Source organism: Elephantulus edwardii, unplaced genomic scaffold (genome assembly GCF_000299155.1).
Source record: "Elephantulus edwardii isolate Elephantulus edwardi_28Jun2011 unplaced genomic scaffold, EleEdw1.0 scaffold00001, whole genome shotgun sequence".
NCBI classification, from domain to species: Eukaryota; Metazoa; Chordata; class Mammalia; order Macroscelidea; family Macroscelididae; genus Elephantulus; species Elephantulus edwardii.
Window position 1 is genome coordinate 955,292 of NW_006399751.1, and position 15,515 is coordinate 970,806.

The 15,515-nt window shown below is 59.1% G+C and overlaps 1 protein-coding gene across 1 annotated transcript in view; it reads right to left on the reverse strand.

The window, feature by feature from the left end:
- Positions 1 to 1,212: 1,212 nt before the first annotated feature.
- Positions 1,213 to 15,515, reverse strand: part of VAC14 (Vac14 homolog (S. cerevisiae)) — a 106,610-nt gene continuing 92,307 nt past the window's right edge. Inside the window, exons 15-19 of the mRNA XM_006878623.1 lie at positions 10,284 to 10,458; positions 8,473 to 8,591; positions 7,256 to 7,335; positions 5,638 to 5,788; positions 1,213 to 1,375 (exon numbers count right to left, since the gene is read on the reverse strand). Coding sequence (XP_006878685.1) covers positions 1,213 to 1,375; positions 5,638 to 5,788; positions 7,256 to 7,335; positions 8,473 to 8,591; positions 10,284 to 10,458 — 688 coding nt within the window. The remainder of the gene's footprint in view (positions 1,376 to 5,637; positions 5,789 to 7,255; positions 7,336 to 8,472; positions 8,592 to 10,283; positions 10,459 to 15,515) is intronic.

Here is a 15,515-nt window from a genome sequence, read left to right on the forward strand (position 1 = left end):
CGCTCGGCCGCCTCCGGGCTCGGCCGGTGGTTTCCCGCGCCCCGCGCAGGCGGCTGGAGGGTTGCAACCCCTCGCGGCGGGGGACGGGGGGCCTCCCTCGGGACGCACACATCACAGCAGGGGCGCAGGGCGTCGTGGGGTCGCCTGCCGCCGGCACAGAAGCCTGCGGACCCGTCTAAGTTCTGAGGTCCTGATGCCACTTAGATTAGGTGGGGGATGGTGGCCAGGCCTCTTGAGTAGCCGCGGCTCTGGGATCCCCACTCTGGATACACGTGCGTGAGGTGCAGGGTATGCAGGGGTGACACAGCCACAGTCCCAGCCTAGAAGGCTCCAGGCAGGCGACCCCACCCTGGTCAGGGGTCTTTGGGAGCAGGCAGGCGCAGACTCCTCCCCCCCTACTCCTTCAGGGCCACAGGAATCACCTTAGGCTCTTTAGGGGACCAAAATGAAGCTTTCCAAAGCCCAGGGTCTCCTGAGGTGTGAGGGAGAGACACTCAGGGAGGCCCATGTCCCTGGCCTGGCACCTCCTGTATCTATGGGAAGTGCTGTCCCTTCTTTCAGTAACTCCTGAAGCATTTCCTACCTGTCCAGTGATGGACTGCCCCTGATGGAAAAGGTTAAGTGTTGGGGGAAGATAGGGTTGGGGCACAGGTCAGTGTGTGGCCCCTTCCTGGATCCTAGAGCTGGGCCCCAGGATCACAACCTTGGCCCCTTGAATGTCCCCGTCAGCCCACCCATGGCCACCAAGAGCCCAGCTGCAGCGTCAGGCACCCAGGGAAGGAGCAGAAAGCAGCAGGATGAGGGTTTGCTGGAATTCTTTATTGGGGTCGGGGGCGTGTGGCTGGGTACAGACCTCTGCTGGCCCCCGCCCCAGGTGTAAACGTGCGCGTCCACAGATGGATACAGGAAGATGCACAGGGTCAGCACTCTGGTGAGCTGGGGGCCAGGCTGTTTCACTAGAGAATCTTTAGTAAGAGACCGATTCCCAGGATTGGTGATGGTGTCTGAGGCTGCAGCCCCACCCTGAGTGGGAAGCCAGCGCCGAGTGCTGGACGCCTGTGGAGCTGGGCTGGGAGTGGACAGGGCTGCCTATGTGCCCCCCTCCGCCCTGCCCTCAGCTGGTGGCCAGGTCCAGCCCTGCCCGCATGAGGCAGCTCCTCTGGCTCCAGAGCCCCTCAGGAACACTCCTTGGGCCGCGTCATGCCAGGTCTGTCAGAGGATGATCCTTCGGTCCAGGTGATCCCCACGCCCACTCCGCTGATGTCTTACTTCCAGATGCTTATTTTGGACCTTTTCAAAGTGCAGCAGCAGCTCTGCATAGTCGATGCTGGGGGCGCTGGCTCGCTGGGACGTGGGGGTCGCCTTCTGACCATCCCTGGGAAGGGGCAGCAGAGGGGCTTGGGGTCAGTATATTGGCACCCTGACCACTTGTGCCTGGCAGAGGAGGGCAGCAGGGACAGGAACTCAGCTTCACTGTCTGGCAGTGCTGTTCCTAGAGTCAGCCAGGGCCCCGTGATCTCTGCATCCCCAGACCTGGGAGCCCTTTGAGCACCCCCCCTGCAGTCGGGACTAGCAGCTTGGCTGTCCCCTTCAGCCTGTGGGTTGGCAGAGGCGCCCAGTGCGGGCATGACATTGGGAAGCATTTCCTGTTTATGAGTGGCTCCCTTTGGGGTGAAAGCCAGGGCCAGCAGCCAGTCAGGAAGCCAGCTGGGGCCTGGAACAGGGTCTGGGGGAGGGGAGGCGGCCTGGCCCTTTCTCTGGGCAGGGCATCTGTTTTGAGTGTTGGGGCCTGAGGCCCACAGTCCTGCTCTGTCCCTGGGGACGGGACGGAGAAGTGTCCTCACAGCTGAGGGTGCCATCAACTCCACCACCCACCCCAGTGCTCTGCAAAAAGTTGTGTGCCACCAACTGCAACGTGCTCGCCACAATTGTGCAACGCAGCAGCCGTGCTGAACCCCACCCTCACTCAAGCCAGCATCCAGCTTGCCCTGCGCCTCCTGTTGTGCACCCTGGGAACCAAGTCATTGCGGAGCAGCTGGTGGAACTGGACTGTGAGGATGGACTCTGGGATGGCAGTGCGGCTCCTACCCCGAGGCCACCAGAGCTCCCGGCTTCTCACAGAGCTTCATGGAATGTTCTGCAGCTCCTCGCTGGCGTGGACCACACAGCTGGGGGCTGGGAGCTCTCTGCCTTCAGCCCTCCAGGGTCTAGTGGGAAAGGACTTTGGGCCTCTGAGCTCGTGAAGATAGCCCAACATGAGATTGTCAAGAGATGGAGCTGACCAGCCTATGTAACGTGACCACTTCTTAGATGACTTTGGGTTCATGACTCGGTTTCCTCATGTCAAAGGAGGGTGGCTCTGAGGATATGTGAGGGCTTGTCCTGGTGCCCAGCCCAGTTCTGAGGGTGGGCACTGTGGCCACTCTGTCCCTCTGCAGGGGGCAGGTCCAAGCCCAGCAGCTGGAGGCCTATGCCCATCAATTGTCCTGTTTTTGGGTAAACAGTATTCTGACAAATAAAACCTTACCTATGAGCTTGGCCCCTGGTGACGGCCAGCCAGCCAATGGTCAGAGCCAGGTCAGGCTGTGGGGGTGGACCAAGCGGCAGTGGGAGCCCCACTCGGAGTTGGTGGTGACCCCTCCACCCCGATGACCTCTGCCTCTACGTGCCTGTCTGCTGAAGGTCTACCACTGCAAAACACTGGCCTGTGGGGTCTGGGGCGGTCAGTCAACTTAGCTCAATAAAGATGAAATGAGGGCAGGTGGGGGCCATTCTTGGGAGCTGGACTGTGGGTGCACTCTGGGCTCTGGTCAGTGCTGGTTTCAACTCCCCTGGGAATGGAAATACTGCCACATCACAGTCACCCTGTGGCCTAGCTATGCCCTGACCTGGAGCGCTGCTGATTCAAGGAGTGGTAAGATACTGGTCAGTGCAAGCTCTCAGGCTGGGATGTGAGGCGTGTGGCCTGCAACCTCGAGCCCACAGATGACACTGATAGGTATCTGATGCTGGCTGCCCAAGGCCTGTCTCAACCCTGAAAAACGTGTCCCTCATACTCCTGGTATGCCAAGGACATTGGGTCTAGAGATTAGGGTATCCAGGGAGATGCTGGCCATGGTGGGCAGTCCCAGGGTTAATGTGTGCAGAGGTGGCCAGTGTGGGGCGGGAGGGCTGCCTGGGCTCTTTTGGTGACAAGGCCAAGGCCCCAGTGACGGGCTGTTTCCAGCCTCCCTTGGCCAGATCCTTCCTGGCCCGAGGTCTTGGGGATACAGGAGGAAAAGAGGGGTGTATCCCCATGGGGTGGTGGGCAGCTGAACGCAGAGACCAAGCAGGCCCTGCCCTATCAGGGTGGGAGTGACCACAGCACAGGCCAGCTGAGTTTTCTGTGGCCAACCACCCCCAGGCGGTGTGTGACTGGAGGACACCTCAGAGCTGGGATTCCAGAACCCAGGGCTGGCCCTCTCCTACCACCACCCACACACCTGTCACCAGGCAGGACGTAAGCAGCCTTTCTTTCAGAGGTTCTCTCTGCCTTGCTGAAGAGTGGCTGGAGTTGGGGGGTGGGGGACATGGCCGCAGCCCTACTGGCGCCATGTGCACACCCACTGAGGGAGGGGTGAGGGGTGCAGACCCTCCAGCTGCCTCTGGCTGCCACCACCCAGCTGCCAGCCCTTCCCAGGGTGTGCGATGCCCCTCTGCGCCCTGCCCTGCAACCCGACCGTTCCCAGCTGTCCAGGGCCCCTCCTCGCCTCTGTTCCCCTTCCTGGGAAGGCTGGGAAGCCAAGGCCTTGGAGGCTGCGCAGGGCTCAAGCACCAGCTTAACCTAAACGTGTACTTTCTGATGGAGAAAAGGGCGAGGCTGGCTTTGGGCCTCTGGATGTCGTAGGACGAGTTCACAGTAGGGTGCAGACCGGAGGCCAGCCCTGGCCAGGGTGCCTCTGACCACAAGGATCTAAGGGAGACATCACCACCCCAATGCCCCTCTGGAAACCTGCCCATGCCGACCAGGGGGAGTGCTGGGAAGTGACAGGGCCCGTGGTGAGTGGGATGGCCACTTGGGTTATGGACTCTGGCTCCCCAAAGCCTGGGTTGACTGTACCTAAAGCACTTAAGATGCACTGCTCAAGACTTTACTGGGGTTTACTGGGGGGCCCACTAGAATCCCTCCCAGACAGGACTCTCAGCTCCATCCAGGCCCCACGGAGTGACCCCACTTCAGCGGGGGGCCAGATGCCCGGAGTTTGGGGTTGTCTTTGACCATGGCCTGCTTCTTTGGGCACACCATGTCAGCAGTCTCTTGGGGGATACTTCCCTCTGTCCCAGATCAGTGGGCAGTGAGTCCGGGGCAGAGCGGGTTTTATCCACTGATGGTGACATGGGGTAACTGGAAAGACTTTGGGTTACAGTGAGTGCCTGGCCTGGTCCAAGCAGTCCTAAATCCAAGAGACTCTCATGTCCTGGGCGGTCCTAGGGGCTCTGAAACCCCCCAACTCCCCATAAGAAGGGGGGCAGCTCAATGAACTGAGGACAGCAGTGGCCTGCTGGACATCTGGCCAATGAGGCATGGGCAGCTTCCCAGCCCCGTTCTGGCCTCAGAGCTGAAGGGTCTAAATGTAAACCCCACTCCTTGGCCACTTCCCTGGCCCTCTGGGACACTTTGAGAATTGCCTGGTTGGCATCGTGGGCAGCTGGGGTGGCAGCTGGGGCAGACTCACCACTGCTTTCCGGGAATACTGTCTAGGGAAAGAGAGGGGGGTGGGGCGGGGGCTGGGACACAGGACAGAAAACCTGTGAGTGTCCACGTCTGCTTCCAGAGACACCAGGCCAGTGACAGTCAGGGGGCAGTAGTGGAGACCCACATCCAGGATTTTAGAGGGCACAGGGGGCTGCGGTCAGGGGATGAGAGCCAGGCAGGCCCCAGGCTGCCTATGTCCACCAGGGCCAGTGCGGAGGCCTGCGTGGAGCACGGCGCCAGGCCTGCTGAGCGGCTCTCAGCCTGGGAGGGAATTCTAGACACCCAGGACATCTGATGCAAGCTGGGTGCACTCCATTCAGCGTAAATCTTCTCAGTGGCTCTGCCTGTTTCCATGGCGACCTGACAAGTGAAATTTTCCATCTCGGATGCCAAATGCCTGTGGATGAGGCAGAGCCTCCAAGGGTTACCAAATATAGACACAGCCCAGCAGGCTCTGGGGTCTGGGCCAGCGGTGGGTTCAACGTGGGAGCCGGGACCCTCTGGGGGCTGAGGTCCTCCTACCCAGAGGTTCAGGTGTCTGGCCTCTTCCTTTCAGGGGCGTCTCTAGGATATGGGAGGGGCTTGGTGGATGTGCTAGGCCTAGGCCATCTCCGGCTCTCATGCCTGGCTGCAGCCTGCAACCCTATGAACTGGGCTGCTCCTTGTCCCCAGAGGCGATACTGGGTGACTCCAGGCCGCCTCTGCTTTCCAGATTACACCTGGCATTCTCAACTCCCTATCGATGCCTGCAGAAGGCACACTGTGCCCTCACCACCTCGTAAACATTCCTGGTCCCCTAGCTTGGCTGTGTGTGGAAATGCGGGGCCAGGGCTGCGTGGCGTGGTGCAGCATGGAGTGGCTGGTGGCCTCCCGCTCCGCCCCTGGCGTGACCCGGCACTCACTCGGTCTGCAGCAGCTCGGGGTTGGGCACACACTGGAGCCGGTGCGACAGCAGCTGGAAGGCGCTGCTCTGTGGCAGCAGCATGAGCAGCCCATACAGGGCCTTGATCAGGTACGGGTTGTTCTTCACGTCCAGCAGCTGCAGGCGCAGATCTGTGGCAGGACAGAGCACGGGTCAGGGTGGGCACTGCCCGGGACTCCACCTGGCCCAGAACCCCTGGGGCTGGTGCTGGCTCTTCCAGAGGCCGAGGGCCCGGGCCAGCGCCATCCTTTAGGGGGAGGCCAGGGTTCCTTTAAGCCAGACAAGCCTTTACCCCCTCCCAGGAGTGTCCCGGCTTTCCTCGATGTCACCTTGCTTCCTACTACCCACCTGCCCATCTGTCTGGTCTTGAGCTTGGTGCCCCCAACCCAGGGCTGGCCAGGCCCCTCCCCCGCATGCTAGGCTATGTCTCTGTCCGAGCAGGCTCAAGGCTCAAGGCTTGGAGTGAACAGATTCCCGTCTGCTCTGCACGTGCCAGCAGAGCTATAAATAGGGGCGCCGGAGAGAAAGACAGTGGATTAGGACAGCTTTCAGGGAGCGCAGGATGGGAAGTGCTTTTGTGTGCAGCTAAACACACAGGAAGCCTGGGGGTGTCGGAAGGTGCTTCTGAAAGCCCGCTCACAGGCCCACCCTGCCAGCTGCTAGGAGGGGGGAGATACACCCTGATCTCTGCCCAGCACCCTCCCAAGTCTGGGGGGCCTGGCCACAGGAGTTCCAGCTTCCCCAAGACCCCAAGGGGGAGTGACCCAAAGGGCTTTGTTTTCCTGGAGCAGCCAGTCTAGGGGCTCCTGCACCCACGAGGCCTCCACTCTGTGGCTCACACCCTCGGTCCCAGGCTTGGTCACCCCATATGGCTCCTGCTGGGAGACCTTTTCCTATGAGTCTCTGCCCAACAGTCACTGGTTCTTGTGTCCCCCAAAAAGTCAGAGGGCCAAGGGCTGTACCAGTCTGTCAGATGCCATGGTCACCTGGTTCTGACAAGGTCTTTGGCCCAACGAGGCCTCTTGGCTCTTGGGGGGCAAGCCAGGCCTGACCCCGGGGTGAGTGAGCATGTTGGCCAGCTGGCAGCCCAGGCCCACCAGGCTTTAGAGTGCTCAGCTGTACGTGCTCCCTGGCCTGTTTGTCTGTCTCCAGGACATCTGTCCTTTGCTCCCTGCTCTCTGGGGACGTGAGCTGGTCAGTGGGCACGCAGGCTCTGCAGGTGCTCTCAGGCTCCTGCCGGGCGATCAGAGCTCTGCTTGGGTGACGGCCTGGCAGGAAGGCGGCTCTGGCGGGCTGCCTGGCCTCCCTCTGTGCCGTAAACACGCATGTCAGCGTGGCAGGCATCAGGGAGCAGGCGTCGTGCGTGCTGAGGCACCAAGAGCTGTGCTCTCCCCGCCAGCTGCCTCTTTGCACATTCTGCCTGGGTGTTACTCATCACGCAGCGCCAGCTGATGCCCAATTTCCTTCCGGGGAGGGGGGCGTGGCTCCCGCTCGCTTGGTCTTCCCTGCGGTCACCCCGTCTTGCTCTGAGTGACCCTGAGCTGCCCTCCGTCTCTGCACAGTCAGCCTGCCCATGCTGGCAACGCTCGGTCTCTTACATGTGAAGATGGGGCACTCGATCAGCTGCACCAGCTTGTCCACCTCTGTGAGGAAGTCCACTGTGACCTCCAGGTCCCCACTGGGCAGGTGGTCAAGGAAGTACGACCAGTGGGCCTGTGGGGACCGCGGCAGAGGAGGGGCGCTATGAGTAGAGTTGATGCCAACCCCCAGTTTCCGCCTGGTCCTAGACCTGGTGGTGGGGGCACCTAGGAGTGGGCCCCCGGGTGGGCCTGGAGCTCCGAGCACTGGTTCCTCTCCCCACCAGCCACTGTTCCCTCGTGCTCCTAGATCGCTCTGGCTGAACTGGCCTCTGCAGAGAGGCAAGATGTCCTTTCCCTCTTTGCATCTCTGCCCCTCTGGACAGAGGACCCTCCGTGCCTCCTGGGGCATGGGAGCCCCAGGTTCCTCTCCAACACTCTCCTCTCTGCACCTGGCTGGGCTCTGAACAGCTCTTCTCACAGCCCTGCAGCCTGTGGGGACATGGGGCTGGGGTGGGCTGGACGGTGCCCAGCAGTGCCAGGGTTAGGCCCACGTCATGAGCAGCAGAGCAGGCGACATCCAGGTTCTGGCTGTGAGACCCCTGAAGTCCCGCCTCCCCTTGCCTGCTCCACCTCCAGTACCAGAGTCTGCAGGCCAACATCTTTCTGCTCCCTGGTCTCCCCCATAAACTTCCCTGGAATGTACCCTGACAAGGGTCCTCCTCTGCTTTAAAGCCCTCAGGGGCTCTTCACACCCTAAGCCAGGCTCTGTGGTGCTGCTAGGGGTCCACTGAGGTCAGCTCTTCACCCTCACATCTCACCATGCCACACCCCATCTGCCACTCCACGCAACACCCCACAGACAGCCCTCCTGTTTGCCCTTCCAGGCTCAGTCTGGCCTCCTGCAGACCTGGATCGCTGCCACACCACCTGGCTCCGCTCTCTCCAGAGGCACCTGTCTCCTCCCTTAGCTGAGATGTCCTTCAGCACGCGAGCCATGACTTCCTCCTCCCCTCCCCTCCCTCAGCACCAGGCCTGCTACAGGAGCCACAACCTTCTGGAGCTGGTTTTTTCCAGCTGGGCAGCCCCCAGACGGTCCCATTTACTGTTAACAGTGCCCCCACCCTGGCTACCAATGCCCAACCCTGGAGCAGAAGCAAGAGTCCAGGGGGCTCTGGATGGCCAAACTCTTGCCTGCTCCCTCAGCGGCTGGACATACAGCCTGCGGCAAAGGATACAACTTCTGGATGAGGTCATAGGCGTGCCGGTAGTTCTGGGTGAGGAAGCAGAGGGACACTGTGGTGACGGGGTTGTGGCACCAGGAGCGATACAGGCAGCAAAACAGGTTCTGGCTCTCCTGTGAAGGGGGAATGCATGAGAAGTTGTCACCATCGGGGCCCTGGAGAGGAAAGGGCCTAGGGAATCTGAGGACCGAGGGCCCCGTGAGCAGGCCGGGGAGCCAGCTCAGCACTGAGCTGTTTGGCAGCCCAGCTGGGAACAAGCTGTCACAAAGGAAACGCTGACAGTTCCTCCTCAGACCCTTCATTACCTCCCCTCCGAGGAGCAGCAGAGCAGTGGGGCCTGGTCAGGAGGGAGCCCGCTTGTTTCTGCCCTTGGCAAAATAACCGCCACTGTCCTCTCCAGAACCCTGTGGTCCCAGCGGGCAGGGGGGGCCAGGGAGGGGTGTGGCAGCAGAGGCTTCTCCACAGTCGGGCTCCCTGCGTACACCCTTGCCCACCTTACAGAGCAGCCCACCTTGTACAGCTGGGAACCACCCAGGAGTTGTACCACACTGGGGAGCCCCTGTCCCTCAGGAAGTCTTCAGGCCTCTGTGAACATGTGCAAAGAACCACAGGGTGAAGGCAGGACTTGTGGCCTGGACAACTCTGAGCCACTAGGCCCCAGATGCCCTCAGACATGAGCTGTGTGTTCTGGAGCCTTCTGGGATGAGGTGGGCAGAGGAATGACAAAATCCCAGGCTGGGGGATGGAACCTCTGGACATACAGGCACATCAATATGATGCTCACTAACCTGCACAGGGTCCCCCTCTCCTGCTCTCAGACAGAACAGTCACAACACCCTGCCTGTTCCCTGTGACCAGCCTGATGGCAGGCAGCAGGGTGACACCTGGCTGTGTCCAGCTGTTGAGGGGAAGGGCAAGGAGGGTATTACTCCCAATGCCTCTGTGGGGTCTAGTCTGAAAGGCACTGCTGTCTAGCTGGCCTGGGCTCTGGAAGCACTGCTGGTGCTGGTGGAACCCCCTGTGTTAGAGGAGGGTCTATGGGACAGGATGGGTCAGTAAGTGGGAAGGATGTAGCTATGAGAGGTGGCTGTGAGGACCTTGGAGGTGGGCATGTGCACCCTGGAGGTGGGCATGTGAACCTGGAGGTGGGCATGTGGACCCTGGAGGTGGGCATGTGGTCCCTGGAGGTGGGCATGTGGTCCCTGGTGGTGGACATATGAATCTGAGGGTGGGCATGTGGACCCTGGAGGTGGGCATGTGAACCCTGGAGGTGGGCTTGTGAATCTGGAGGTGGGCATGTAGACCCCGGAAGTGGGCATGTGGACCCTGGAGGTGGGCTTGTGAACCTGAGGGTGGGCATGTGGACCTTGGAGGTGGGCATGTGAACCTGAGGATGGGCATGTGGACCCTAGAGGTGGGCATGTGGACCCTGGAGGTGGGCATGTGAACCTGAGGATGGGCATGTGGACCCTGGAGGTGGGCATGTGGACCCTGGAGTGGCTGTGCAGAGGTGCTTATGTGGACCCTACAAGTAGGCGTGGACCCTGGGGGTGGGGGTAGGTGCATGCATATGGAAGTGGGCATGTGGGCTCGGAGGTGGACATGGATTTCACAGAAGTATCTCCAATGAACAAGCCATAGCCTATCACATGGCTGGAGTTGACATGAAGCCCTTCACACCGGCTGGGGTGAGGAAGTGACACATACATGTCACTGAGTGTCAACCCCCCAAGAGCCTGGTGGGCTGAGAGCTGGCCTGGCACTGCTGTCTGCTTTGCCCAGTCAGAGCCATGGGCACAGAGTACCAGAGTTTTTAGGTCCTTGAGCTGGTTCCTCAGCTGGAAGAGCTCCGTGGAGGTCAGCAGGATGGTGTTGAGGGTGTGGACCATGGTTGAGGCAAACTTGAGATCCTCCTCTCGGAGCAGGATGTCTGCCATCGAATGAAAGATGTTCTCCGCGTTCAGCAGGAGGCACAGCTGCCTGGAAGGGAGTTGTGGGGAGGGAGGTTATGGAGCAGCCCATGTGGAGGCTATGCTAGGGGCCCATGTCCAGGGCAAATCTGCTCCCTCCTGGGCTACTGTGAAACCCTAATGCCGCAGTGCAGGAGGCCAAGAGGCATGCCTCCATTCCAACCCCAGCTATTCCAGAGTTCCACGGGATAAATGGTCCCTCTCGTCCCACCTCAAGAGAAGCAGCAGGGCGCTTTCTGGTCCTGGTGCCACAGGCCTCTGCAGGCAATGGGGAATGCCCCATGCAACAAGGCACCTCATCCCCTTTCAGGCTTTGTCTTCACGGAGCTGGTCACCAGCTGACAAACTGTACACATCTCAATTATCTGCTTTCTGGCCCCCACCCCTGGAGGCCCCTTGAGCAGGGTGAGCAGGGACTCGGAGGCTCCCTGGTAAATAACAGAGTCCACAGGACAAGGCTGAGCGAGGCAGAAAGGCTGCACCTTCACCGCAGATACCTGCATGCTGGTGGGGGTGTAGTTGGGGGAGGTTTAAGAGCTGGACTGAGGTCAGGGGGATGGTGAGGGGTAGAGGATAGCTCTGCAGACCTCTGCCCTTTGCATCATTTCCTTTATGAGTGTCTTGGTGGGAGCAAGAGTATGGAGACCCCCTCTAGGGTCTCCAGGGAAGGGTGACATCACCAGTGACAAACGGCTTACCAGGACAGGCTCAGGATATTCCTAATCTACTGCCTTCAAAAGGCCTACAGAAGGACAACCTCCCCAAAAGGCTGAGCTCTCCAAAGACAACCTCACCTGTGGCATCCTGGGGTGCCCTGAGGCCAGGCAGGGGTGATGAGGGGTCACTGGTATGTGAGCAAATGGGCCTGCTTTCTAATCATGGCTCTGGGACCCTGGGGACTGTGCTGGCAATGGTATCCTGCCCTCACTGTCCCCGTGCAGTCTCTATCCTGGGAAGCACCCGCAGAGCAGGACTTGGGCTGGCAGAAGTGGGTGCCATGACCCCGCCTGCTTTAAGCCAACAAGCCTGAAACACATTCCCGTTGCACAGGTTGCTGAACTTGTACACATTTCCTATCTCCCTTGGAATTCTAACCTGGCCTTGGGGTCCAATGAGAGAAGATCGCCTCACCCCTGGCTCCGGCAAAACCCTTGGCGTTAGGAAACTATGAGACCAAACCACAAAGCACAAATAGCAGGCAGGCCATCTCTAGTCCGGCCCAGCCGGAAGCAGCCGATTTGGGCAGAAACTACCCGAGAAAACAGGGCAGAGGGCCGGAGCTGGGTGGGTGGGAGATTCAGGGAGTGGGGTATGTCCTGGAACAAAGGGACTTCCTGTGTGCTGTGGACTCCCCATAACTGGGGGAGAGGGGTGGGCCTCAGAGCCGGGATCCCAGATGCCTGCTGTGCAATCTTAATTCCTCTCCACGTCTCCAGCTCTAATGGGTGTGCTCCCCACCTGTGCAATGAGGGAGGACTCCAGCCTCCCCCTGACCATGATGCTCCCTGCCTGTGCAATGCGGGAAGACTGCAGCCCTAAAAGGGGTGCTCCCTCCCCGTGCAATGGCGGAGAACTCCAGCTCTAACTGGGGTGCTCCCAGTCTGTGCGATGGAGACGACGACTCCAGCTTTAACTAGAGTGCTCCTGCCTGTGCGATGGGGGAGGATTCCAGCTCTAACCAAGGTGCTTCCCTGTCTGTATGATGAGGGAAGACTCCGGCTCTAACCAGGGTGGTCCCTGCCTGTGTGATGGAGAGAACTCCAGCTCTAACTGTGGTGCTCCCCCTCTGTGTGCTGGGGAGGACTCCAGCTCTAACTGTGGTGCTGTCTGTGCAATGGGGGAGGACTCTAGCTCTAACTGTGGTGCTCTCTGTGCGCTGGGGAGGACTCTAGCTCTAACTGTGGTGCTGTCTGTGCGCTGGGGAGGACTCCAGCTCTAACTGTGGTGCTGTCTGTGCAATGGGGGAGGACTCCAGCTCTAACTGTGGTGCTCTCTGTGCGCTGGGGAGGACTCCAGCTCTAACTGTGGTGCTCTCTGTCTGTGCAATGGGGGAGAACTCCAGCTTTAACCATGGTGTTCCCTGTCTATATGGTGGGGGAGGACTCCAGCTTTAACCATAGTGCTCCCTGCCTGTGCGCTGGGGAGGACTCCAGCTCTGTGATGCTCCCCATCTGTGTAATGGGGAAGACTCCAGCTCTAACTGTGGTGCTCCCCGTCTGTGCGCTGGGGAGGACTCCAGCTCTAACTGTGGTGCTCCCCGTCTGTGCGCTGGGGAGGACTCCAGATCTAACTGTGGTGCTCCCCGTCTGTGCGCTGGGGAGAACTCCAGCTCGAGCTGGAGTGCTCCCTGCCTGTGTGGCGGGGAGGACATGCACAGGGGCAGTGTTTGGTGAACAGTACTACTGGGCTGAAACCCTCACAGTGTGAGAGAACCAGCTCACAGGTTGGAGGAGGTAGGGCTGGCTTTTCTTCCTAAGCACTTCCTGTCCCCTCCTGGCCTACCCACCCCAGGATAAGCCCTGTCTCTGGGGCTATAGGACAGAAATGTTCTAGAAGGGCGGGCTGGGAGCAAGGGGAGCATTCTGACAAACGGCCACAAATGCCCGTCGCCTGCAGCTGCTGCCGTCTCCATGACAGGGGCCGGCAGCTGAAGCCCCTGCCAGGCAGCTCTGCAGGGGTCAGGGCATGGAGGGTGGGGTGGCATGCACATTGAGGATGAGGGAGGGTGCCGGCGCATAGCTCAAGAGGGGTGTGCGAGAAACACTGGGAAGGCTGACTGATGACAAGGCAGAACTTTCTGGAAGCATTTCTCTCTGCAGTTAGTGATGCTTCTCTCTCCAATTTTCTTGCCCAGTAGGCACTGTGGATGTCACAGGCCCACATCCTGGCTTTAGTGTCTTCGGCCTCCCCCTCACTGCCACCCACGTGCCTAAACCCCAGTGATCTCCCCAGACACTGGGCATGCTCGGTGTCCGCCCTCTGGACACATTCTGCCTCAGCCCCCTTGGTCACCTTGGCCCTGCTGCCACAAAACTCACTCTGGGTGACCTTCTGATGTCTCCCAACCTCCCTCCCTGTGGCTTCTTCCACCCTACCATCTACTTTCCAGGCAGCAGTGGGGACAGTCCTGAAACAGGTCAAATCAGCATATAAAACTGCTCAATGACCTCCAACTGGGTACACGACACAGCCACACTACTCCATGGACTACAAGACCCGTCCGGCGGGCTCTGCTCTGGCCTCAATTCCCAACAACAATCCAGTTTCCCTTGGCCTGTCTTCCGTTGTGCTGTGGCCTGTCTAGGGCAGCTGGAGCCCAGGACCTGCTGGCTAGCTCCGTGAGTCCTGCAACAATCAGACCAAACGATTGGTAAAAATAGGTGTAGGAGCATGTGGGGTGGCATGTCCAATTGATTACGTAGTTATTTGTATGGGGCTATGGACATTACTGAAGGGGACAGTTCCCCTTTATGAAGCAGGTCAAAGGGAGTTCCAGTGGCCTAGGATAAGAAGGTGCGCTGCAATCCCAAGGCATGCAGTTCAAATCCACTAGCTGTTCTGCAGGAGAAGGATGGGCAATCTCCTCCTGTATGATTAACTGCCTCTGAAAAATCACTGGAGTGTCAGCTATGGCTTGGTTCCAACTCAACAAAAACAAAAACATGAAAATTATCGATGAGGACAGTCCCTCTTTCTGAAGTGGGTAGAAGTCAGACTCGGCCACCCTCACGTTGCATCTGCTCCTTTTGCAGTGTGACTGAACCCTGAGTCACAGTTCTTTCCATGGAGGATGGAGGAAGGACAAAATACGCACCAGGCTGCCTCACTGAGGCCCAATAATTAAAACCCCACAGGAGAGGAGGAGAGGGGAAAGCCAGAATGAGCCCTTGCAGGGAGAGGCAGCTGGAGGACAAACATCACCACCCATGAGCCCCATGTACTCTGCTATGTGCAGCTCCCCCTGCTTCAAGGGGCCCTTTACCTGGCCTCACCTATGGGACACCTTTTTCTAAGCCCTGGTGGCACAGTGCATGGCATACTGGTGCTGGCCTCAGGGGAGGGGAAGGTGCACTGGGGTGGGTGACCCAGGCCCTGTTTTAAAGAATTCTAATTTCCAAGATAGGATGCCCCGGCCTCCTAGGAGGACAGAGACACCAGGTGAGAAGGTGATGGAGGAGGAAACAGGCCCACTTTTCACGCCAGAGTCACGACTGGACCTGCATCGCCTCAAGGCTGCAGCCTGGTCCCGCCCACCCACCGGGTTCCCACATATCTGGGAAAGAAGCAGCTGAGGTTCAGAGAGGATCCACGCTGACAGTCAAACAAGGGAACCAGGGGAAGAGGAAGGGAGGATTTAACTCTGCCAGAGTCAAATTCCAGAGGCCATCTGAGGCCCTCACTGCCCGTCACGAGGGGGCCCCATCCCTGGCTCTCAAGGCTGCTGCGTCATCACTTGTCTGCTGAGCTCCAGCCCGGCTGGCGTTGCCTGCCCTCCTCTCTCAAGCATCAATAATGGATCATGCTGGCAAGTACTGAACACTTGCACACACACACACACACACACACACACACACACACACACACACGTGCGCGGTTCTAGCAGGTCAGAGATCATGAGAGTGCTGCGATAGGGGGCAGGGTTTTCATCTCTTCACAGAGTTGTTCTAACTCCCAGTTGACTTAATGGCAAACCAAGCACACACATTTATCATTTTTTTTTAGGGGTGGTGGTGGTGGTGGTTGTGTGCCGTGGAGTCAGAATCTACTCATAACTGACTTTTCAGCGGATTTTCAGAGGCAGTAAACCACATGGGAGGAGACTGTTCATCCTCTCCTGCAGAGCATCTGGTAGATTCAAACCTTAAGCCTCTGGGATTGCAGCTCAGCGTTTTACCACGAGAGCTCTCTGTCTGCCCCTTTTGGAGGGGGGCTATCTATTTTTTTCCCTATTATACTTCAACCTTGTGGTCACTAAGCTACTCTTGCTAGATAATTGACTTAAAAACCTATTGCAAGGAAGTGGAAGCTGTATTTCCACCTAACTTCCTCAGCTAATGCCCAGCCTTC